General features: G+C 51.6%; 1 protein-coding gene across 1 annotated transcript; it reads right to left on the minus strand.

The window, feature by feature from the left end:
- Positions 1–16,720: 16,720 nt before the first annotated feature.
- Positions 16,721–22,835, minus strand: KLHL36 (kelch like family member 36). Its single transcript, XM_079723780.1, has 3 exons — positions 21,188–22,835; positions 19,511–19,668; positions 16,721–17,434 (listed from the first exon to the last, which is right to left on the minus strand). Exons 1-3 carry the CDS (start codon positions 22,454–22,456, stop codon positions 16,879–16,881), a joined length of 1,983 nt encoding a protein of 660 aa, XP_079579906.1. The 5' UTR covers positions 22,457–22,835; the 3' UTR covers positions 16,721–16,878.
- Positions 22,836–23,174: the final 339 nt, after the last annotated feature.

Here is a 23,174-nt window from a genome sequence, read left to right on the forward strand (position 1 = left end):
TATAGTTTTAAAATACTGACACTGGGACCCAATCCTAGACCAACTCAATCAAAATCTCTGGGTGCGTTTAATGAACACCCCATCCCCCCAGGTGTTTTTTTTTTTTTTTTGGCCTTATCATGTCTTCGTTGCTGCGCGCGGGCTTTCTCTAGTTGCAGCGAGCAGGGGCTACTCTTCATTGCAGTGCACGGGCATCTCATGCGGTGGCTTCTCTTGTTGTGGAGCACGGGCTCTAGGTGCCCGGGCTTCAGTGGTTGTGGCGCACAGGCTCCGTAGTTGTGGCTCACAGGCTCTAGAGCGCAGGCTCAGCAGTTGTGGCGCACGGGCTTAGTTGCTTCACGGCATGTGGGATCTTCCCGGACCAGGGCTCAAACCTGTGTCCCCTGCACTGGCAAGCGGATTCTTAACCACTGGGCCACCAGGGAAGTCCCCCTCCCCCCAGGTGTTTTAACACGCAGCCTGGACAGAGAAGTACCGTGAGGCTCTCTGGCCTGGCCGTGGCCTTACTGGGTTGCCTTCCCAGTCGCAACGTGGTCTCCCACTGCTCCATAGCTTAGCAGTGCCCTTCCCTCTGTCTAAAACACCCTTCCCTAATCCCTGCAGTCTAACCTGCAGACTCCTAATTTATTCATCTTGCAAGCCCCAGCACAAGCACTATTGGAAACCACACAAGCTTCGGATTTGGATGGACTTGGGTCACAATACCTGTCACTTATTAGCTGTGTAAACTTGGGTGAGGTACTTAGCTTTTCCAAGCCTCAGTGTCTTCTTCTGTGAAATGGAGCTAATGCCGGTAGGAAGAATGTAGAGCTGTTTGTGATGGGAGGCAGATTAGGAAGGTCAAGCATTTGGCACAGGGCTGGCTCCTTAGCATGGACTCAATAACAAATATAAGGTATTATTATTATTTGTTGTTGTTGTTATTGTTGTTGTAGGCACAGTAGAAACAGCAGTAGTAGTAGCAGACTACAGTAGTCATCTGTCGTAACAGAAGAATTATGCTGGTCTGCCCAGCACCCCACTCCTACTCCAGAATCATCTTGGTCCTTCTGGGGGGCGGGCGGCTCCCATGCTCCCCTACCCCAGGGTCAGGCCCTGATCTGGACCCAGCCAATCAGAGGATGATTCTCATCAACTGAGCTAAGTGTTTGGCTCCTAGAGGGCGCCTGACCCAAGCTGGGTCCATCGAACTGCTCCCAGGATATATCGGAGCCCACGAGACGAAGACAAGCACTGTAATGGGGCCACACACTGAATGCCAGGCTTCTAGTGGGTGGGCAACTTGTGGTCACCTGAGAATCCCCTCTAGAAGCGAAGCAGGAACTGTATGCAATATCCTGTAATAAACCATAATGGAAAAGAATATGTATAACTGAATCACTTTGCTGTACACCTGAAACTAACACAATATTGCAAACCAACTATACTTCAATTAAAAAAAAGAAAAAAGAAGCCAAGCAGATTTCAGCAGAGACAAGATGGAGAGAGGGAGAGAAAGACAGAGACACAGGTGAGAGAGAGCTGACAATATTTCTTGAGCCCTTGGGTACAGCAGCTTGAAACTGGAGACAACTCGGATTTCCACATGAACTGAGACCCCCACCCCCTTCAAACTTTTGCTACTTTGGACTGGAATTTTGTCACATACCACCAAATGAGTGCCATAAATACATTATTATTGTCGGTGTGCAAGTGTCATTTTCCAAAAGTTAAAACATGACACGCAAATATAATAGTGAGCCCAGATCAGAGTTTCGCTTAGCTCAGGAAAAGCAGCAGGGTCGGGGGTGGGTTCAAGGGAGAACACAAGACACTGAGTCTGTATAGTTAATGAGAGAAAGAATGCTGGAATAAAATGATAAAGTCCAACGCAGAAAGGTTAATGCCCTGCAAGGCGATAAAATGGTAGCATTTGGGGCTATCTTTTCTTCCAGAAGTAAATCATTTTCATCTCTGTGGGACAAAAGTCATTTGTAACTTACTAATACTCCTACAAGTCAACATCTAAGTTGACAGAGTGTAGGTCCTAATGATAAATAATAAGTCAAACAAAATGACCATTCCTTGGAGAGGCAAACTCCGGGTCAGATAAGGCCCACTGCTTGTTTATGTAAACAAAGTTTTATCAGAACACACACGTTCAAGCCCATGCATTTACATATCCCCTCTGGCTGCTTTCCTGCTGCAATAGCAGAGTTGAATAGTTGCAACACAGATCATCTGGCCCAGGTAATCTTTACTATCTGGCTCTTTCCAGGAAAAATTTGCCCTAGAGCTGAGGTTCTTAAAGTGTGGTCCCTGGACTAGTTGCATCAGCCCCAGGGAATTATTAGAAATGTAATGCTCAGGCTCCACCCAAATTCAGGCCCACCAAATCAGAAATTCCAGGAGGAGGCAGGCCAGCAATCTGGGTTGTGACTCCCTCAGGGGGCTCCTGATGCCTTGAGAGTCAGATGACCCTTGGGCAGACTTGAGAACAAAGCTGTGGTAGTCTGCTATAACATCCTGAGGGCGTCCAGTGTTCCAAACTGGGGATAATTTTTCTTTATATGGCACGTGGGGAAAAAAAGTGGGAGGTGAGATTGGGGAGCTCGACATATGACAGGTTGTGACAAGGGAGGAGTTAAGATATCCTGCCACTGAAAGCTTTCGGTGATCACATTTTCATAAAGACGTCTCAGGGATTGGCAGATAAGCGGATGGGGTTGGGCTGGGAAGGTGGTGAAGTTGGAGGAGCACAAACAGATAGGAGGACTTGGTGCTAGTTAAGAGCCTGCAACTGAATCCCAGGCTGGAGACACTCTGTGAACTCCTGGATACAGCCATACCTGAAGCTAGAGAAAATTCATAGACTTCCCAATTAAGCCATCCTGAACAGAATGCTGCAGAGGAGCTGGTTCATAGGGGAAAGAATTGAAAGATGTTGATGTCATGGAACTCATCAACTGCTGTGGAAGGTAAGAGAGAGGCAATGTTATCCAAACGGCATATGGATTTCTGTTTTGCTGGGCTGGGTAGATGGGACAGTCTAGGAAATGGAGCAGGATCCTGTGGGGCCGTCCTGGGTATAAGCCCTTTCTGTGTCCTTGTTTCTTGTTTGTAGGAAATAGGCTTCATTCAGCCTCCTTGACCTTTCCTGAGTTCCAGAGGGCAAATCCAAATGGTTGCTAACCAGGGAAGGGAAGGAATGCAGAAACAAAGGAGGAGCCTTCAAGAAACAATAGTGCAGCCATGGGGCAGGGTCCTGGCTCCTCCTCAAAGGATATACATAAACAATTTTTTTTTTTTTTTGGTCTTGCCATGTGTCCTGTGGAATCCCAGACCAGGGATTGAACCCAGGCCATGACGGTGAAAGTGCCAAGTCCTAACCACTGGATCGCCAGGGAATTCCCCATAACAATGTCTTTGAGTTCTTCTGCAGAACTAAGGCCCGCACCCAGGTGGAGGATGGTAGCTTCAGGCTGAGCACAGGATTCCTGAAGCACCGCCCTGCTACCTCACCACCAACCAATCAGATGAAAGTCACAAGCCCTGCAGCCCTTCCCCCAAATTTTGCCTATGTGAACATCTCCCCGAAAACCATTGGTGAGTTTGGGTTTTTCTGAGCACGAGCTAGCCATTCTCCTTGCTTAGCCCTGCAATAAACCTTTCTCTGCTCCAAACTCGGGCATTTCAGTTTGTGTGGCCTCACTGTGTGTCGGGCACGCAAACTTGCGTTCGGTAACAGAACCTCTCTGGTTGCTCTCAGTCTGATGGGAGAGAGAAACACAAGCCAAGGGAATGACAGTTCTCCTCTAGAGGCATAGTGCCTTATTTTTTTCTTCATTTGCATCAACACACCTTTGTGAACAGAGGTTAAGAACACACCTGTACTGACAATGCAGCATGCTGGCTAACGTTGCCCCACTTCTGAGTTACATGCTCCAAGGCTTAAATTCCAGCTCTGCCCTCCTCAACAAGAGATTTAATTTTTCTGTCTCTGGTTCTTCATCTCTAATCTCGTGATTTACAAGATGCATCTCCATCAAGGAAGTGAAGAGACCTCAAATCCCAAGGGTTCTGCAGGATGCCTGGTCCATGATAAGCATTTCATAAAGGGTAGATGTTACCATGATCATTCTGGGCCCTCCATACAGACAAACATTTTTTGACTAACTGGCTTGTGACATGGATTGTTTCTTTCCAATTTAAGATGCTTTCTTTTCATGAAAGTTTAAAAAATAATAAAACCGTAATTACCATTTGATAGGTAATTACTATGCTGCACTTGCTCTGTGGTTAAATAGAAGTGTTTTGCATATAAGATAGTGTTGCTGCTGTTAGCAGTATGGATACGTTAGTTATACAATGATTTTGAATTTAACTTCATGAGCAGATTCTGGGGAGGGTAGCCTCCCGGGAGAGGGGGAGGGGCACCCAAGCACCTGTCATCATTACCCCCACTAGGACCATGACCTCAGACAAATGGGATGAAAGGTCAGAGGCAGGAGATTGAGTCTCCATCCTACCTGTGAGATGCCAGTTTGTTTTAATTCTTTCCGATTATGAAGGCAATACAAGCTCAAAGTGTTAAAGAGAGTAAAGCGAAGTAGAAAGAAGAAAAACTCATTTCTCTTCAAAGACAAACACTGTTGGCTTCTTGATGTATCACTTTCTTTTCTTATATAAATTTATTTTTGGCTGTGTTGGGTCTTCCTTGCTGTGCGCAGGCTTTCTCTAGTTGCGGTGAGTGGGGGTTACTCTTCATTGCGGTGCGTGGCCTTCTCACTGCGGTGGCTTCTCTTGTGGCGGAGCATGGGCTCTAGGTGCGCAGGCTTCAGTAGTTGTGGCACAAGGGCTCAGTAGTTGTGGCTCATGGGCTCTAGAGCGCAGACTCAGTAGTTGTGGCGCACAGGCTTAGTTGCTCTGCGGCATGTGGGATCTTCCTGGACCAAGGCTCAAACCCGTGTCCCCTGCATTGGCAGGAGGACTCTTAATCTCTGTGCCACAAGGGAAGCCCTACTCATTTATTTTGTAACAGCTTTATTGAGATATAATTGACATACCATAAGATCCACACATTTAAAGTTTTCCACCAGGTAGAAGTCAGAGCTTAAAGTCTAATGGGGACCGTTCCGTGTCCCTAGGTGGAAACATTAACTCCTCTGAGAACTTGGACCTCTAGACCCACAGAGCCAGAAGTTGGAGGGATGAGAAGCACACCTCTTACAGGGTCGCTGGGAGTGGTACTGACCAGGACCATATCTGCTTCTCTGTCCCTTGCTTCCAGGACCAATGTATTCTACTTTTGGGGGACACATCATACTCTATTGGTAGTTAAGTTGGGGAGTAGATTGCATTTGGGGAGATGGTATGCCAAACTCTCAGGGAATCATCTCTAAGCTGGCACCTTGACTGTGCTTTCAAAAGATCTTTCTGTCATGTTATCATGCTGGAAGCTTCTGGTATAGGTGATAGGACCAGGAATCCCATGGCTATATGCTCACCTCCTTACCTCCTTTCCTATAAAATGCGTCTTCTGGTTCAAGGGGATGTTATGTTGGATTCCATGTCAGCAGATCAAGCATTCTGTATGCCAGCAGATAGTGACGCTAGCAGAGATCCTTTGGACAGAAAAAGCAAACCTATACCTGGATTATCATTAATTCCGGTCTAGATGAATTGCTGAGCCTTCCAAGGTCTTAGGGGTCCGATGTAACCAACTGGCCGCCAAGCGGTAGGTGGGTCTCCTTGAGGGATGGTACCATATGTGGGGCTTGACACTGGTCTACGTTGGTGGCAGTGGCAACAGCTAGATGAGCCTTGGTAAAAGGAGCCCGTGCACAGCCTTCACCCCTGTTGCCATGGCTACTCTGGTCATATGCCTGTTGTGTCAGCACTGGGGTGGCCTCTTCCATGGTGAATGCTCTCTAGTGAACATGGCATGTGATACAAAAACCTACATGCTTGGGGCTTCCCTGGTGGTGCAGTGGTTGGGAGTCCTCCTGTCGATGCAGGGGACGCAGGGTCGTGCCCTGGTCTGGGAGGATCCTGCGTGCCGCGGGGCGGCTGGGCCCATGGGCCGTGGCTGCTGGGCCTGCGCGTCCGGAGCCTGTGCTCCGCAATGGGAGAGGCCACAACAGTGAGAGACCCGTGTACCGCAAAACGAAACAAAACAAAACACAACAAACAAAAAAAACCCCTACACGCTTGGTTTTAGTCCTCTTTTTCTTCCAGGTCTCTGACCAACCAGTGAAGCTATTTATCACTGTCCGTGAATCTATATATATTCTTATCTCAGGTTACTTCTCTTTCCCCATAAAGTGGGTGACCAGCTGCATCGGCAAAAGTCTGCTCTTGGAAGGAGTTCCCCTTGCTGAATTCTTTCAGAGTCTGGCTCATGTAGTGAGTTCCTTGAGTCTGTTCTTTTACGGGTGCCATGTTAGTCAGGGTTCTCCAGAGAAACAGAAAGAATGGGATGTGTATGTATATATAGAGAGAGACATTTATTTTAAGGAGTTGGCTCACACAATTACAGAGGCTGGCAAGTCCAAAATCTGCAGCAGGCTGGAGACCCTGGGAAGAGCCAGTGCTGCAGTTCAAGTCTGAAGGCCGTCTGCTGGCAGAATTCCCTCTTGCTCTGGGGAGGTTGGTCTCTGTGCTATTAAGGCCTTCACCTGGTTGGATGAGGCCCACCCACGTAATGGAGGGCATTCTGCTCTACTCAAAGTCCACTGATTTAAATGTTAATCTCACCCAAAAAACACCTTCACAGGAACACTGAGAGTCATGTTTGACTAAATATCTGGGCACTGGGGCCCAGCCAAGTTGACACATAATATTAACCATCACAGATGCATTAACCAGATCAAGATTCTAGGTATGCAAAATTAAAAGCCAGACCTTAAAACACAGTAACCACATCAAGCCAATGTCCTCCATGGGGAATCCTAAAAAATCAGCTGACCATCTTCTTTGACATCTTTGTGGCATCTTTCCAAGTGGGTGATGGGACAATCGCTGAATCTTTGACTGTCAGAATTGATGGGACACAGAAATCTTTTAGCTTCCTATTCCCCAAGAGGTGTTATGATGAGATAAAGTCTCTAAAGTTATTAACAGAGGAAAAAGCAGGGAAGGGGCCGGGGGCAAACAAGCTCGGGAAATCCTGGGTTAACTATAGTCAGGTAAGTAACTTTTTTTTTTTTTTTGGCTGCGCGGCTTGTGGGATCTTAGTACCCCAACCATGGATCGAACCCGCGCCCTCAGCAGTGAAAGTGTGGAGTCCAAACCACTGGACAGCCAGAGAATTCCCAAGGTAGATGTCTTTAATGGGATTTTCATAGGCTGTAATATACAAGTGTGTAGCCTGATGTGAATCTCCAAGAGCGGGACTTCACCTCCCAGTCCCCCACGTATTTCCTGACCAGAGCTCCTTCAGGCAGCTGTTTAGGGGACAAGGGTGATGCAGGTCACACCCTGAGGGACATCTCATCCTACAGTGTAAGGAACTGAGATTTAAGAGAGAAAATGTCTTATCCAGGTGGCATGTGACAGAGCCAAAGCTAAAACCCACATTCCTGGCACTGCCCCGCTGGTCCAGTGGTTAAGGCTCTGCCTTCCAATGCAGGCGGCATGGGTTCGATCCCTGGTCAGGGAACTAAGATCCCACATGCTGCGGGGTGTGGCCAAAATCTTAAAAAAAAAAAAACCCCACAAAATACCGCACATTCGTGATGCACAGCCCCGTGCTCCATCCATGTCACAGAGGTGGGATCTAGTCCCCATTCTGTTTTTGTTTTTTTTTTTTTGTGGTACGCGGGCCTCTCACTGTTGTGGCCTCTCCCGTTGCGGAGCACAGGCTCCGGACGCGCAGGCTCAGCGGCCATGGCTCACGGGCCCAGCCGCTCCGCGGCATGTGGGATCTTCCCATACCGGGGCATGAACCCGTGTCCCCTGCATCGGCAGGCGGACTCTCAACCACTGCGCCACCAGGGAAGCCCTAGTCCCCATTCTGAAAGGAGGGGACACCAAGCACAGCCTTCTTCGAGGCTAATTAGTTACAAAGATCAGACTGGAATCCTGGTCTCTTGAATTTCAGCCTGGAACAAAAAAAGAAAGCCCACAGCATTGGGGCACTTAGAAGTCCAGAACTGCATATAAGAGTGATATATTTTTAGCGCCTTTAGGTGACCCCTGAGAAGATGAATCATCACTGTTGTGGCACGCCGGGTAAAATGATTCCATTGGGCCGAGCGTGAAGTCCCAGAGCCAGCGGATGCTGGCTCCTATTCAAAGGGTTGGGCCACACCCCAGGGCTTCCTGCCTCCTCCCCTCCCCGCCATCAACAGGAAGTCCACAGATGAGGCTCACTTTCCCTGGGATGCAGCAGGTGTGTGGCCCCTGCAGGGGTTTGCTCCAAGACCGCGCCAGCCTTCTCAAGCTCAAAGCTTCAGCTACCCCTGGGCTGGGTTGTATTTAACCAGAGGGAAGCCCCACGGTTCAGGTTTGGCCAGTGCAAACCAGGCACAGCTGTTGGAGATCTGGCCAACTCACAGCTCAGGAAAGCCTTTGGGTGCAGAAAGGAGACAACCCTCTAGAGAGCAGCGATTCTCAACCGAGCATGCGTGAGACTCTCCAGGCGGGCTTGTGAAAAACACTCGTCGCCGGGGCCCACCCCAGGAGTGGCTGAGGCAGCTGATCGGGGGCGGGGCCTGAGAATCTGCATTCCCAGACTCCCTGGGATGCCCATGCTGCTGCTCCAGGGACCACTGTTGGAGGAGCCCTGCTCTAGGGCGCCTTCTGAAGGATGCCACGAGGTCTGCACACACAGAATTGCTCCCTGGTGGGCCTGAAATCAACACTACCTCTATGCTTACCATTTTATCCCCAATTTTAGAACCCAATTAGGGAGGTTTCTTCTATCCTGGCGCTCAACCTGTAGCTATCTGGGAGACTAACACAGGAAACTCAGAGAACGGGGTGAATTACTACTGCTTTCATATTTTAAACACATTTAATGAGATGTAATTCACATATCATACAAGGCAAAGACTTTTCATATAGTCACAGAGGTGTGCAACTACAACCATTGTCAACCTTAGGGCATTTTCATCACCACACAAAGAAACCCATACCCTTTAGCTCCTGCACCCCTATCCTGTCTCATCCCCACCCCAGCCCTAAGCAAGTACTCATCTACTTTCTGTTTCTAAATTTGCCTGTTCTGGCCACGGCATATACACAGAATTCTACAATACGTTGTCCTCTGTGCCTGGCTTCTTCAGCTTAGCACAATGTTTTCAAGGTTCATCCACATCATCACGTCAGTGCTTCATTCCTGTTCATGGCCAAGTAATATTCCACCATCTTGTTAGACCACATTTTGTTTATCCATTCGCCCATTGTTGGGCTTTAATTTTTGCAGTGAATAGTTGATTGGTTATTTGTTTCAATTCATAGAATTATACACACACACAGAGTACATTTTACTGCAGGTTATTTTTAGAAAAGGACATGGGTGGCTTTTACCTCTTATCTCTTAGGACAGGGCTGCCTTGAGCCAGCAGGCGGGAACTCCTCAGCCTTCTCTGAGACCACTCCGTGGGAAAGGCCAGGGGTGCAGTTATAGGTCCCAGGTGAAGCCAGCCTTCCCCTCCAAAGCTGCCACACGAGTGAGGTTGTAATACCGAGGGACCCCGGCTGAAGCCACGTGGGGCAGTAGCATCTCCTAGTTGAGCCCCACACCAATTCCTGGCCTACAAGATTGTAAAATATAATTAAGTTGTTTTGAGCCCCAGCAATAGGGAGCTGGGACAGCTGGGGTGTGTTCCCACGGGCGTTTATCGGGGAGTCTCTGCTCCCGGCCCCCATCACTGGAGCGGATGGCGGCGATGGCAGAGGCCTCCTGATGGGTCTCCTGCCTTCTATCCCTTTCCCCCTCTGCTGCTCAGATGCTCTGTGATTTGCCCCCAACTCTCTCTCGTTCAGCGCCTTTTGTTCCCCTGACCTGCCATGTGAACTCCCCGTGCAGAGTTTGAAACAAAAAAAGGCTTTGCTGAGATATAATTCCCACACATAACATCTGCCCATCTAAGGGTACAGTTCGATGGGTTTCAGTGCGTTCTGTCGCTACCCCTACCTGACCTGGGTTTGTTGGTCTGTTTCTCCCACTGGGGTGTAGGTCCTTGGGGAGCACGTCTTGCTGTCTGTTCACCACCGTATCCCCCCTTCACCCCCCTTGGTGCCTGCCTGGCACAAAGCGGACACCTAGTGACTGTGTGGCAGCTTTGTGAGCACACTCAGAGTTGTCAAGCTCCACGGAGAACGCAGGCAGGTCCTTGAGACAATGGCCTTGGCCTCGGCCGACATGAGGTGCGGACCTCATCTGTAGGTGGATCTGAAGAGAGGGGCTTGGGTCCTCTCTCTCCCCTCCCCCAGCCCCCTGCAGACCTGCCTGTCCCGCACCCACTGCCTCTCTGCTAATTCTGCGTTAGGGACAGCATCTGTGCCTGTGGTTGAGTGAAAGCTGACGGCTTCCCTCGTCAGCCCCTCAGCTCACATATGTGCACCCCAGCAGGGCCTTCTGGGGGCATAATATCCCACGCAGGGAACGTACATGGTGATCGTTTTCAGGTAGTTGAAAGAGCTGGGTCTGAGCTGGCAGACTCGGGTTAAAATCCAGCTCCAGACGTAGCAGGCGCCTCTGGGATCCGACACAGACCCTCTGCCCTCCTCTGATCCCACTACAGGGTGGGCCCCGCTGGCCTCAAGCTGACAGCTTGACATCCCCCTCCGTCACACACGGTGCTTCTCTCTGCCCCAAGTCCTCCCAGACACTGAAGAGCCAGCTCGGTGAGCGGAGCGGAGGTTGTTAGGGCCTCTGGGAGCTTCCGCCCCCCTTCCTTGGGCAGAGGATGTGTGGGAACACACGGGCTCCTGTGGGATTTTCCAATTCATTGATACCCACCCGCCCCCGCTTCCCGCTGAGAGGTGCCATCTCTGCCACCAGAGAGAGAGACCCGTGGGCAGGGGCAGGGGGAGCAGAGGGAAAGGAAGGGGGGAGGGGCAGTGAGCCTCCAGGAGCCGCCACCTGGCCGGGACTGTGTGAGACCCAGGTGAGAGCTGCTTACCTGAGCCCAGGCAGCCCTCAGATTTGTCAGCAAAAATAACCGATGCTATGGCTTTAAGCCACGGCGTGGCGGGGGCGCCTCCTACTCAGCCGTAGGTAAAGCACCTGATGAGCAGCTTTTCCTCCTTCCTGGTCTCGCTGGGCTTCCTGGGAACATGAGGACCAGCTCCAAGTCCTCATCTAAGGCTCTCTGTTCAAGAGGACCCACACCAAGACGAGTGCGGACCTGCTGGGGAGGTAAGGTAATTGCACTTGGGTAAGATAATTAGGTCGAGCTCTGGGTGCTTCATCCGGAAAAGGGGAGGAGTATCGTTTCTAACCTAAGATTCTTCTGGAAATGAAAGAATCCAGGCAAATTTAGCATCTGGTAGCCGGTGTCCCATCTGGGGCAGCTCACTGGCTCAGAGGCAAATTCGAATCCAGTTTCCAGGTGTGATATGCATGGCAGGTACTTCCCACCATCCTCCCAAAGCTGAACTGCCAAACGCTCGGGGAAGAAACGCCGGACCGTGACTGGGCTTGTCTGCTTGCTGGTGTCCGTGCAGGGGAGCCATGTTCCTCTTCTTGGGCCCCAAGGGCAGTAAGGGGACTCTGTTCTTATAGAAATGTTATTGTATCTTTCTGATGAACATAACCCATTCCTTGTCTGTTTTTCTTTTCTTATCAAATTACCCCAACTGACACAAATTTAAGCAAATAGTTTCAGTTCCGGTCACAGGACTTGGGGCTACAATCAAGGATCTGAATGAAATTCCTGGTAAAATACAGTAATTAGAAGCACAGTGAGAGCAGAATCGAAACGTCCCAGCCTGCCGTGACACTGAAAGGCAGTCTGGTTAATTTCCAAATTATATTTGGGCTCAACATGCAAGGAGTTCTTTTTCATTTAGGCAGAGAAAATAGGACTGAAGATTATTACAATAACCACACAAGACTAAGGGATATGATTATAAAATAAGCCAGACCCTAGCAGGCAAATCATGTTTAATGTGTTTTGAGAATTGAATATTCTTTATGGAATTAAAAACAGAGGGGGGAAAAATCAACGTGCAGAAAATTAAAGAAGAGGTAAGACACAGAAAAGCTTTGGGTGTCATACAACTACAAATACAAAAGCAACAACTTAAAAAAAGAGCACACACGTAATTACAGATTTCGGTAACATGAGTAGCCAGAACATACCCAATGAATTATCAATACTTAATCATCAAAGATCTTACTCATTTTGCAAGGGGGCTGGTAGTGATGATGGATTTCAGTTGATCCAAAGGACTTTTCCTTCCACCGCAAGCAAACCTGTAAGGACGGCTCAAGTAACTCTGAAAAGTGGAGCTCCTTTTCTCAAAGAAAACTGACACGGGAGGGTTCTTCTCCTCCGCCCCCCTCTGCCACCAAAATTTGTACATTCATTCAACTCTTTTAACTAAGGCAACCAAAAGACAATTTCTTGAGACCCCCAAACACCCTGCGAAGCCACAAATTCTACCCATGTACAAAGGGGAAAAAAAAAAAAGAAATGAACGACCTCCAAAACTACGGGTAGTCACTCTGCAAAGTGCAGGATGGTTCACTGTTAACAGCTTCTGTGGATTTCATGTTAAAATGTCTCTTTAAAAGGAGGCGTGGACGGGAGTGACTCAAGACCCAGCCACGCCCTGGGTTGAGGAACGACCTGTACTGGACAGGTGATATATGCATCAGCCCTCAGGTATCTTTTCAACTCTGCACACTCTGCTGAGGTAGGACCTTTGGAAGAAATGCACAACATCTCAGGGCGTTAGAGTGTCCTCATCATAAAGCACTGCCCTTCTGCTCAGTTGGGGGGGTCCAAGACAGTCACACTCCCGGGCCACGTGTGCCCTTACACAATTCAAGAGTTTGTATCAGATCGCAGCCATGGAGGAGAGTCACAGCCACAGGTAGGCGAGACCCTGGCGCTGACCCGGGGACGCCTGCTCTCTAGCGCAAGCTCGAGGGGTGGGGGGAGGTGGAGAACCCCGGCAGGCAACTACAAAAGGTTATTAGCAAATGGTATCAAAAAGTATCAAAACATTTCAAAAACTTTAAAAACTGCCAGGCTTGGCGGACACACAGGGCAGGCTCTCTAAGCACCCGGAGGGCTGCCCTACGTTTCAGAGGTTTATCCTGGAGAGGGGGACTCCGCCCCTTTCCCTCTGAAGATGCTCAGAATCTCCACGGAGACAGCAAGGATGTCCACGCCACATGGCTAGAACTGCCCCTCCAGGTTTGGGACCAGTGGTCTGAGGTTCTAGCCAAAAGTTCCGAGAGCCAAAAGCTAAGTGAGGTGCTGGCAGGGCCACGTGCCACGGAGGACCAGGGTAAGAGGAGGAGGAGGCTGCTAAGTCTACAAGGGGGTTGGGGTGGCAGGGTGCGGTCCTTTCCCTTCCCCCACAGCTGCAAATCGCCCAAAGGTCACTCCTGGCTTAGGGGCCAGGCACTTTGAGCCACAGGTGAACTCACCTGAACTCAGAGTGGGACCTGGGAGGGACTCCACTTCCCTTTGGCATTTGGGTTCCCATCCCAAATTGAACACCGTTTAGGGTTGGCTTCTGGGGTTCCTATCATTCAGGGTCAAGGGGAGGGGCATTCAGAATATAAATACACACATGAGGTTTGCTGCTCAGATCAAGATCTAGAAGGAGTCCTACCTGGTATTCTAGATTTCTAAAGCAGCAGGATGTTAAAAATACGAATTGAGCCGTACACACAAGCAAGGTGCTAAGATAATCTCTGTGTATTTTAAACAGCAGAAAGACCACTGTAAGTAACCAGGATTCTTCAGCTCTTCTACTCTGCTTAAGCAAACAGGGTTCCAACTTGGGTGAGGGTCGAACTCAAAACCTACCACTAGTATGAAGTTAAAACTCTAGTTCTTTAAAAGAAAAAAATCAGAACCTGAATAAAAGCCCACCAGGCTCATTCTGAAAGATCAAAGTAAGATGATCCAAGAATTGTCAAAGTTCTAGCAGAACAGCTCGGAGCGCTGAGTTTGACAAAATAACGGCAAAAGTTGCTGCTTCTGTCTCCACGTGGCAGCCAGGAGAACCCAAGCCTTCATCACCATGGTTTGAAATCACACCATCGTGATTTTGCAGTTCTAATGGCCACCTGCATAAGTACATCCCCAAGCTCTGCCCACCTGGGTTATAAACCATTTTCTTCCGATCTTAGCTGCACTGCACAGCACGATGATGTCCATCTTAAAACCACAGACAGCGAGAGATCTGCCACAGTCCCACCACTCTACTCTCTCTCCCTTATCCAGGCAGGCGCTGCTCACGGGTCACGATGCTCCGCTCCACGGACCACAGTGAGCTCGAAAACCTTTCCTAGCGCAGTGGAGCCACTGCCAATTATCTGAAGTTGGTCTCCAAAAGGAAACTTCCTCATCAACCCTACCTTTAAAGGAACACTCACCGCCTCAATCATATTAGATTCTAAGGCGTGTAAATCACAAACAGCCTTCACAGTGGCAAGGGAGACATCACAGAATAGGAGGTGCAGGACATGGTACGTTAACCTGCAAGGCACAAGAAAATCAGAACAGAGGCCAGCACTGCACCCTTATCCTGGAACACGTCCTGGAAGTCAAAAACACAACAGCTGGCTTAGGCTAAAAATTCGTGCCTGTCTGCTTCCCAAGGTCAAAGCCTTCCCGGCTCCCCAAAGCACGCATGGTCTTTCCATGTGCTCAGCGCAGCCTGCCCCTGGATTCTGACTGAACGACCACCTCTTTGCTCGTGACCTGGGCTGAGGTGGGGAGAACAGACCACAGGTTCTGTGCCTTCTAAAGGGTCTTCAAATAATGAAACCTTTCCTGGAACAGGAAGGGGGTAAGCTTATCCCAAAATTGGCAGTAGTTCTGCAAAACATGTTTCGAGGAGGGCTGGACTAGGTTTGAGGTAAAAGAAGGGTTTCGGGCTCAATGAAGTTTGGAAATGCTGGGTTGATGGAGGGTTAGTAGTTAATGCAGGACTCCTCAGAGCCTTTAACACACTTAAATGTTGTTCTAAAGAGCTCCAAGAAGATGGACACTTTTCTGGTTTGACTGTTTGTATGCCTCTCAAGAGTCTGGAAGCCTTTAGCGACTTCCACAGGCAAGGAACCAGCTAAATATGCAGACAGGTCGCCTGTCTCACGAGAGGGGGCAATCGTTTGGGTACCGAAGCTTTCAGCTCCCAAGTGGCTCTCAGCTCTCCTGGTTACTAGAGAAAGGGGCCAATCAAAATCACAGTAAACCTTTGAGAGAAAGGAAAGGAAGTGTAGTAAAGAGACAAAAAAGGAAAAAAGAAGTTAACTGAGATTCTTATTCTAATAGCAGTGTTAACGATAAATCTTGAAGTGTTCTCGTCTCTGCAGTCAGATCTCTGCCACAGTATAGATCACTAAGGCTTCCCTTGGCTCGTGATTAAAACCCACCCCATGCCCATCGTCCTGGTGTGACACAGCGGCTTGGGCACGAGTCTCAAACTCTCCTTAAACGGCACACGCTACTGCTACTGTTGTGAGTTCCGGTAACTGCAGGAGACAGGCCTGGCCGGTCACGCATCTCCTGAGGAGGTGCGGAATCCACTTTCACAGCTTATACAGACTGAGCGACCTTAACCCCTGGGAGGAGACCTGGCCATTGTTTCATCTGTCACTTAATGAGGGGGGAAACAGCTCATGACTTGTTAAAGAACTTTGCCCCCAGCACAGAACTACTCGGCAGCGGACGGCCAGGACCAGGATCTGGCGCTGGAGTCGAGGGAGGTACTCGGACAACCTTCCCTTGCTGGGGATCCACGGGCCCTCACTCACTCGTGTGGGAGCTTCCTGTGGCTTCTCAGAGCTGGAGTCACAGGAGACAATGGCACATTCTGCGGGCTCCCTTTTTCTTTCCTGAGTGATAAATGGAGATCTGTGGGGCTCAGTCCATCAGTAATCTGAGAAACAGCGGGTTCCAGAAAAAAGAAACAGTAACAAGACGAGAGCACAAATCACAGAATAAGGCGCCCTTTTTTACCTTTCTTCCTCGATTATCTATCCCCTTTTAGAATTCGGGAAGACGACCAACCAGGAGAAACAGGATTATTTAGAAGCAGCCGTCACCTGAGCAAGAAATCCAGGTGGGGAGACCTCCCTGGTGAGCAGTCCCACGGCTCGCCTGACTGCCGGCGAGCTGGTGGCTCTCGGTCACGCGGGCGCCCCCTGTGGGTCTCTGTGCTCCACCTGGAAAGATGCCCTTGCCGGTGATTTCCGAACATGGCCGACGCCGTCGTCCCAGGGACCGGCTAAAGGAGTTTCTAGGCTCCCCTACACCACTGCTGGTAGTTTCAGACTCGATAATTCTGAGGCGGGGCTCAGGAACCTGTTTTCTTCAAAGCTCAGCCAGGTGTGGGGAGGCGTGGACCAGGGAGTCTGCCATGTCCCACCGCAGCCCTTCGTTTCGATAGGAAAATTTCTGCGTCACCCCTGCCCTGGCTGCTCTCTGGGGGACGGTCGGGGGGGTCACCCATGGGGGTTCGCAACGTGGGAAGCAGCCCTGCACAGACACAGGGGGTCGCTGCTGCCTGGGCCCCGCTTTAATTATTCGAGCAAGATAGTATGTCAAGTCATACAGAATATTTAATCGGTTACTGTGATATCATAGAAATACCAAGAATCATAAAAGTAAAAAAAGCTGCTAAGTCGTTGATAATGGTTCCGGGATTCCACCACGTGGCTGCTGGTCTCCAGACGTGCCGGAGGTGGCGGCGGCGGCGGGGTCACTGGCCGCGGTCCTGGGGCCGCTTGCCCTTGCCCTTCTTCTTCTTGTCCTCCAGCCGTGGCTTCAGGGCGCACACGCAGGCGGACACGCCGGCGATGGCCTTGGGCAGGTCGGTGCCCTTGCTCCACTTGTCCTTCTCGCGGTCGTACACCTGGACCGTCTTGGAGAAGGCCGTGTTCTCCCAGCTGTAGCCGCCCAGGATGTAGATGCGGCCCTCCCACACGGCCACCCCCGACTCGCTGTTGGCGTGCAGCAGTGGTGCCACGCGGGTCCACTGGTTGCACTGCGGGCTGTAGGCCTCCACGCCCAGCACGTCGAAGCGCTCCATGGACTCGAGGCTGTCGTCGCTGCCGCCGATGGAGTAGATGCTGTCCCCCAGGCTGCACATGCTGTGCCAGCCACGCGCCGTGGTCATGGGCCGCCGTTCTTCCCACACGTCTGTCCGGTGGTCGTAGCACAGCAGGTTCTTGCGGTAGGGGCCGATCTGGTAGTCGTGGCCCCCCGAGATGTACACGAAGTCTTTGTAGATGGTGCCCGCGTGGCCGTACGTGAACCTGTGGAGAGACAGATGGATGGACGGACCGACAGAGACAGAGGGGGAGCTCAGTGCTGCACAGGCTGGGCCTCTGTGAGCCGGGGACCCGGTCTTCTCCTCGGCAAAATGGGGACAAGCTGCCCTCTGAGGGGGTGGTGAGGATGGGAGGGGGTGACAGATGGAGCAGGGCGGTGACACACAGGCAGCTCTGCAGCCGGATCGCCTGGGCCAGAATCCCAGCTCTGCCCTCTCTCTGCCCGTCTGAGAAGTGGGCATCATCACAAGACTGCACCTGTCTCATTAGGGCCAGAAACGCTACGCTACTGAGGCCCACGTGTGGCCCTGGTCCCATCACACATCAAGCAGGGCCTGCAACAAAGTGCAGCTCCAAGTACAGGACAGTCTGGAAAAGTCAGCCCTAACGGGACAGTAAGTACCAGTGGCTGCCAGCGGTTCAGGGGAAGCAGGGGGAGACGAAAAGACGGAGCTCGAGGGATCCTTCGGGCACTGGGACTATTCTGTACGACACTGTAGTCATGGATACGCATCATCCTACACGTGTCAGAACCGCAGAATGCACAACCCCGAGAGGGAGCCTAATGTAAACTAGAGCTTAGTTAAAGCGAATGTATCGACTTTGGTGCATTAGCTGGAAATGATGTACCAGTTACTGCAACGGGGGGAGCTGGGTGCGCGTGGGAACCTCTGTACTTTCTGCTCAATTTTCTCTACACCTAAAATCACTCTAAAAAATGAGATCTATATAAAGACAGAGAAGAAATTACCAACAGCAAAAAAAGTGCACACAAAGGTGGAACAAAAAGGGAATGGCGTCACGACATTCAGGACGGTGATTCCTTAGCTGGAGGCGGGAAGCAAGCGGATGGGAGAAGCGCACACGGGGCAAATGGGTCCCAGGCAGGTGGGCTACCGTTCAACGTCTTCGACTCCTGGGTTGGGCTGTGGGCTCGTGGAGGTCTCATTACACAAGTCAGTCAATGAATGAAAAAAGGTATGAGTAAGCAAACGGAACAAATGTGGGGCATGCATGCCCTAACGACGGCAGCATCGTGGATTATGTTTACTCCAACTCTGGACATGGATGGTCCACTTAGAAAAAATAACGATAGGGTTGCTGTCGCACTTAAGGTACACAAACCACCCCGGCTGGCCTAGAGAAAGTGACAGTGGCAGATACTCTTATGTAATTAAGCCTCACTTCTCCATCCGTAAAGTGGGATGGTACACAAGACCTGAACCTGGGGGAACACAGGTCTTGGTTTGCCCAGGACACGGTCAGGATTTATACGGTGAGCTCTCCGTTCACGGTCATTCAGGTTTGGGTAATCAATGACATGGGTTATTACCCACCCCACTGGATCACTGTGGATATCAAGGGACTCATCACATCAAGCACATGGCCCAGGCTGGCACGTGGTGATCAACAGCTACTATCATGACTGTCCAATCATCTTATCCACAGGTGTCCAGGTGTTACTTCATCGGCTTCTTGGAACCTTTACCTGAAGGTGGTAGTTACTGTGGGGTGGGGGAGGGGCGGGGACTAGAGGAGCCGGGCAGCTTCTACTACAGGGAGCTGCTCAAAGAAATGGCAGGCACCTCTGCTAAGCCCGTGACGATAACAAATGCAGTGAATGGACACCTCGACAGGGTGGTACTGACATCACATCCCCTTTACAGATGAGGAAAAAGAGAGAGTGTGGGGTGAAGACACTTGCTGGAGTCAGATGGAGGATAGGGAACCCTCACCCTCTGTACTCCTCCTGCCCAAAGTCAGAGGGATTTTCAGTAAACCTCTCACTCTCTGAACTCAGCACTCATTTCCTCGAAACTCAGGAAGTGAAGAGATTCAGAAACAGAGGGATGTTTGTCTCAGTGGCAGAGGTGGCACGGGCACTCCGATGGCCCAGAACAGGCACCCTGACAACCACGCCCTCCGCTCCCCACGCTGTTATTTACAAGCCAGGAGATTCTTCCTGGAACCGGAAGGCCAAAATATCCAGAAAGGGAGGTGGGCTCAACTGTAACCCCAAAGCCTCCATGTCTGTAGGCTCCGCCACAAAACCCCAATCACCTTGGCAAGCCGGCTACATAGGACCAGGAGTCGGTCTTGGGACTGTAGGTCTCTACCGACGAGAGAGCTCCATTCTCATTCCGGCCGCCGACGGCCACCAGCATGTCTTCAATGGAGGCCAAGTAGAAATCCACGCGGCGCTGGTTCATGGAGGCCACCTGCGGAGGTGAGACACCTGTACCTTCCCTGCCCCAAACTCGGGTCAGCATCAACATCCAGCACCGCATCCCCAAACATGCTCCATGGAAGGCACAGCCCCGGAAGGTGAGGTGGTGGCCACATGAGCCTGGGGAAGGGAGCCAAACTTGAAGAAAGGGGGGCTCTGTAGGCGGGATTTCTCAGGGCCCCCAGGACCCTCGAGACCTCGTGAATCCCCAAGAGGGGGACGGAGAATTCACTTCCCCAAACCTGTCTGGCCACCTGGCCGACCTTGTGGACTGGAATTCTGCAGCACACACAGGGCAGAACTGCTGATGTGGTGGTTTCCTGATATAAAAGTTCATCTCTCCCCTCACCCCCCACAATCAGATATTTGAAAAATTAATGCTGATTGTCATCCGTGTTGATGGGCAGAAAGTGGTGCTCCACAGAAAATTAGCAATGGAAGACCCAAGCCTTTTTCTTTCTTTTTTAAATCATCCAAGCAGAACACACGAATGAACACGGTCCCGCAGGAGACCATGTCAGGCTGCGACCGCTATGAAGGTTTGGAGGACGGGCTTCAAAGCTGGGAGCCTCCCGCTAGTGCAAGTGCAAGACTTACACCTTGGTTTTAGAGTTTTGAGCATAAAATCAAAAGGTCATCCAAGTCCCTTCTGAGCCTTGAGCTCAGAAGAGCACCGAGTTAAGTAAGAAGACTGAGGTGTGAGTATAAAGATTGAGACAGACTTTCATGGGTGGCCATCTGGTTCTTGGGAGGAAAGGAGCACATGTGCCAATCAACGTGAGCCACAACCACCGACCCTGGAAGGTCAGCATCCCCCCACCCGTTCCCAGAGGGAGAAACTGAAACTTGGAGCGGGCAAGGAACTGGTCTGAAACCCCTAGCTACGATTTAGCCAAGTTGGGGCCCAAACCTGCCTGTCCCGGAATCAGCTGCCACACCTGCTGAAGGGCCATGACTCCTGCCAGGTGTGAGCCTTCGTAGCCTCCTTGACCAGCTCCAAACCTGCCCCAAAGAGGAACTGAGCGGACACTCTGAGACACGGGGACGTTGTCAGAACTGTGGGTCAATCTTCCAGAGCAGTGTCATCCAATACGGTAGCCACCAGCCTCCTGTGGCCATTTACACTCAGATGTAAATTAGTGAAAATGAAATAAAATGGAAGACTCAGTTCTTCAGTCCCACAGCGTTTCAAGTGCTCAACTGCCACACATGGCTGGTGGCTACCGTATTGGATGGCGCAGATGAAGAACGGTTCTGTCGGTGAAGAAAGTTCCACTGCACGGCGATGCTCTGGACACCGACCGTCCCTGCAGAAGGTGGCCGGTCAGCCCTCACCACCCCCAACCAGGGGGGTAGGGGGAATGATGTGGCTTGTCACTTTATCGTCACACCTCGTTCAGAAGCAGGGTGGTGGTCAAGGCCCGAGAGAAGGGGGTGGGGGGCAGTCAAGGCTAAGGTTAAGGAGATCAAAAGTCCTCAAGAGTAAAGAAATAATCTGGCTTTAATCTCACCTTGATCCACTGTTTACAGCGGGGGTCATACCTATAAAGAAGATTGGATGCCGCATCCCCTCCGTTGTCCCGTGAGAAGCTGCCGCCGGCGATGAAGATGAACCCCCCCAGCACGGCGACGCAGTGGTGGCTCCGCCGGGCCGGCAGGGGCGTCTCCTTGACCCACTGCTCGCTCTGGGCGTCCAGGTAGCAGGTGTCGTCGCTGAGCTCCAGACACCGCTCGGAAACCTCGCCGCCCACAAACAGCAGGCACTCCTGGGTGGTGCGGAGGGCCGTGCGCTTGGTCTGCATGACCGGCTGGGCCGCCAGGCTGTTGTGGTAGCGCACAGCCTCCTCGATGAAGCCCTCGCAGTTGGCCTCGCGGGGCAGCAGTGAGCACACGGCCGGCTTGACGCGGTGCAGCAGGTCGTTCTTGGGGATGAGGGGGAAGTGGATGTTCTCCAGCACCTGGTAGGCGTGGGCCTCGCGCTCGGGCCGCTGCGTCAGCCACTGCAGGGCCGCCTGCAGCAGGTCGTGCTCGCACTCCCGCTGCACCTGGCTGCTGCCCAGGTAGGCGCACAGCTTCTGCACGGACACGTTCTGCAGGAAGTCGGGCGTGAAGGACAGCGTGCCGAAGCGGCTGAGGATGAAGCCGTCCAGGAAGGCGTCCAGCCGCTTGAGGCTGTAGATGGAGGCCAGCTCCTGCAGGTACAGGTAGTTGTCCTCGCTCACCTCCTGCTCCAGGTACTCGCAGCAGAAGTCCACCACCGTCCAGATCTGCAGCAGGTGGGCCGTCTCCAGGACGTAGTCGATGTTGCCACCGTCCAGCACCAGCTCCCCGCCGTACAGGAAGTCCACCACGGCCTTGAGCCCGATGTAGGAGGCGCCGATCAGCTCCACCTCCTTCTGGAAGGCCTCGCGCATGCCGAGGGTGAACATGGAGTTGAAGTAGTCGCTGCACACGGCCAGCAGGTTGCGGTGGGCCGGCACGCGCTGCTCGTCGGCCACCAGGACCACGTCGCAGAAGAGGCCGCACAGGCGCTGCTCGTTCAGCCGCTGCAGCACTGTGCTCGAGTGGTCGGCCCAGCGGTACACCTGCGGTGGCGGTGGAGAGCGTGCGTCAGGAGGGCAGGGGGCCGCCAACCCGCCCCCACACCGCAGGGGCCCAGCTAGCGCTACGCGACCAGCACTGACACACAGTGGAATGAGAGAGAACAGGAAACAAGGTGTCAGACCACCTCGCAGAAAAGCAGGGTGTTTCCCTGTATGTGTGCATACGTATTTGTACATTTCCTTTCTTCCCTTCTCTACAAATAAAAATTTTAACTCAATCTTTCTTTTTCCCTTTGTTTCGTTTTCCCTCTCTCCTCCTTCTTTGTAAACAGAATTCCCCAAAGTTTCCTTCCTTCCCTCCTTCCCTGTCTCTCTTTCCTTCTTAGTGTGTGTGGGTCACGGCACATAGGTTCAAAAACGCTGTCCTATCGGGAGGGTGAAGTTGCCTGGGGTGTAGCCTCCCAAGTCGGACAGAAGCTGGTGGAACCCCAGCTCCACTGCTCTGCAGCTGTGTGATCTGGGTGAGTCACGAGCAGCCTCTGAGCCTCGGCTCCTGGTCTCACAAGTGAAGATGAGCCTCGGTTCCTGGTCTCACCCAGGTCTGGTGCGGGGAAGGGGTCATGAGACAGAACATGGCCCAGAGCCGGCCCGAGGAGAGCGGGAGCAAAGTCAGCAGCTGTGACCGTCCGTTCCCACGGAGTCGCGGTGCCGACAGTTATGCTACAGAGACCAGTCCAGGGAGGCAGAGGGTCCCAGAGACTCTGCAATATATCCAGACTAACCTGCTCTGGGGAATCTTACTTTCAGAAACACGGCTTCAACAGTCACTGCCAGAAAATGTACGTAAATTGCAGGAACGCCGTCTTTTCCCGGGAGCCGTATGTGCCGCAGACCGCGCTGTGCACTCGCTTGCACACTCTCATTTGAGCATCCCAGGAACCCTCCAACGGAACGT

This window comes from Hyperoodon ampullatus, assembly GCF_949752795.1.
Source record: "Hyperoodon ampullatus genome assembly, chromosome: 18".
Classification (NCBI taxonomy): domain Eukaryota; kingdom Metazoa; phylum Chordata; class Mammalia; order Artiodactyla; family Ziphiidae; genus Hyperoodon; species Hyperoodon ampullatus.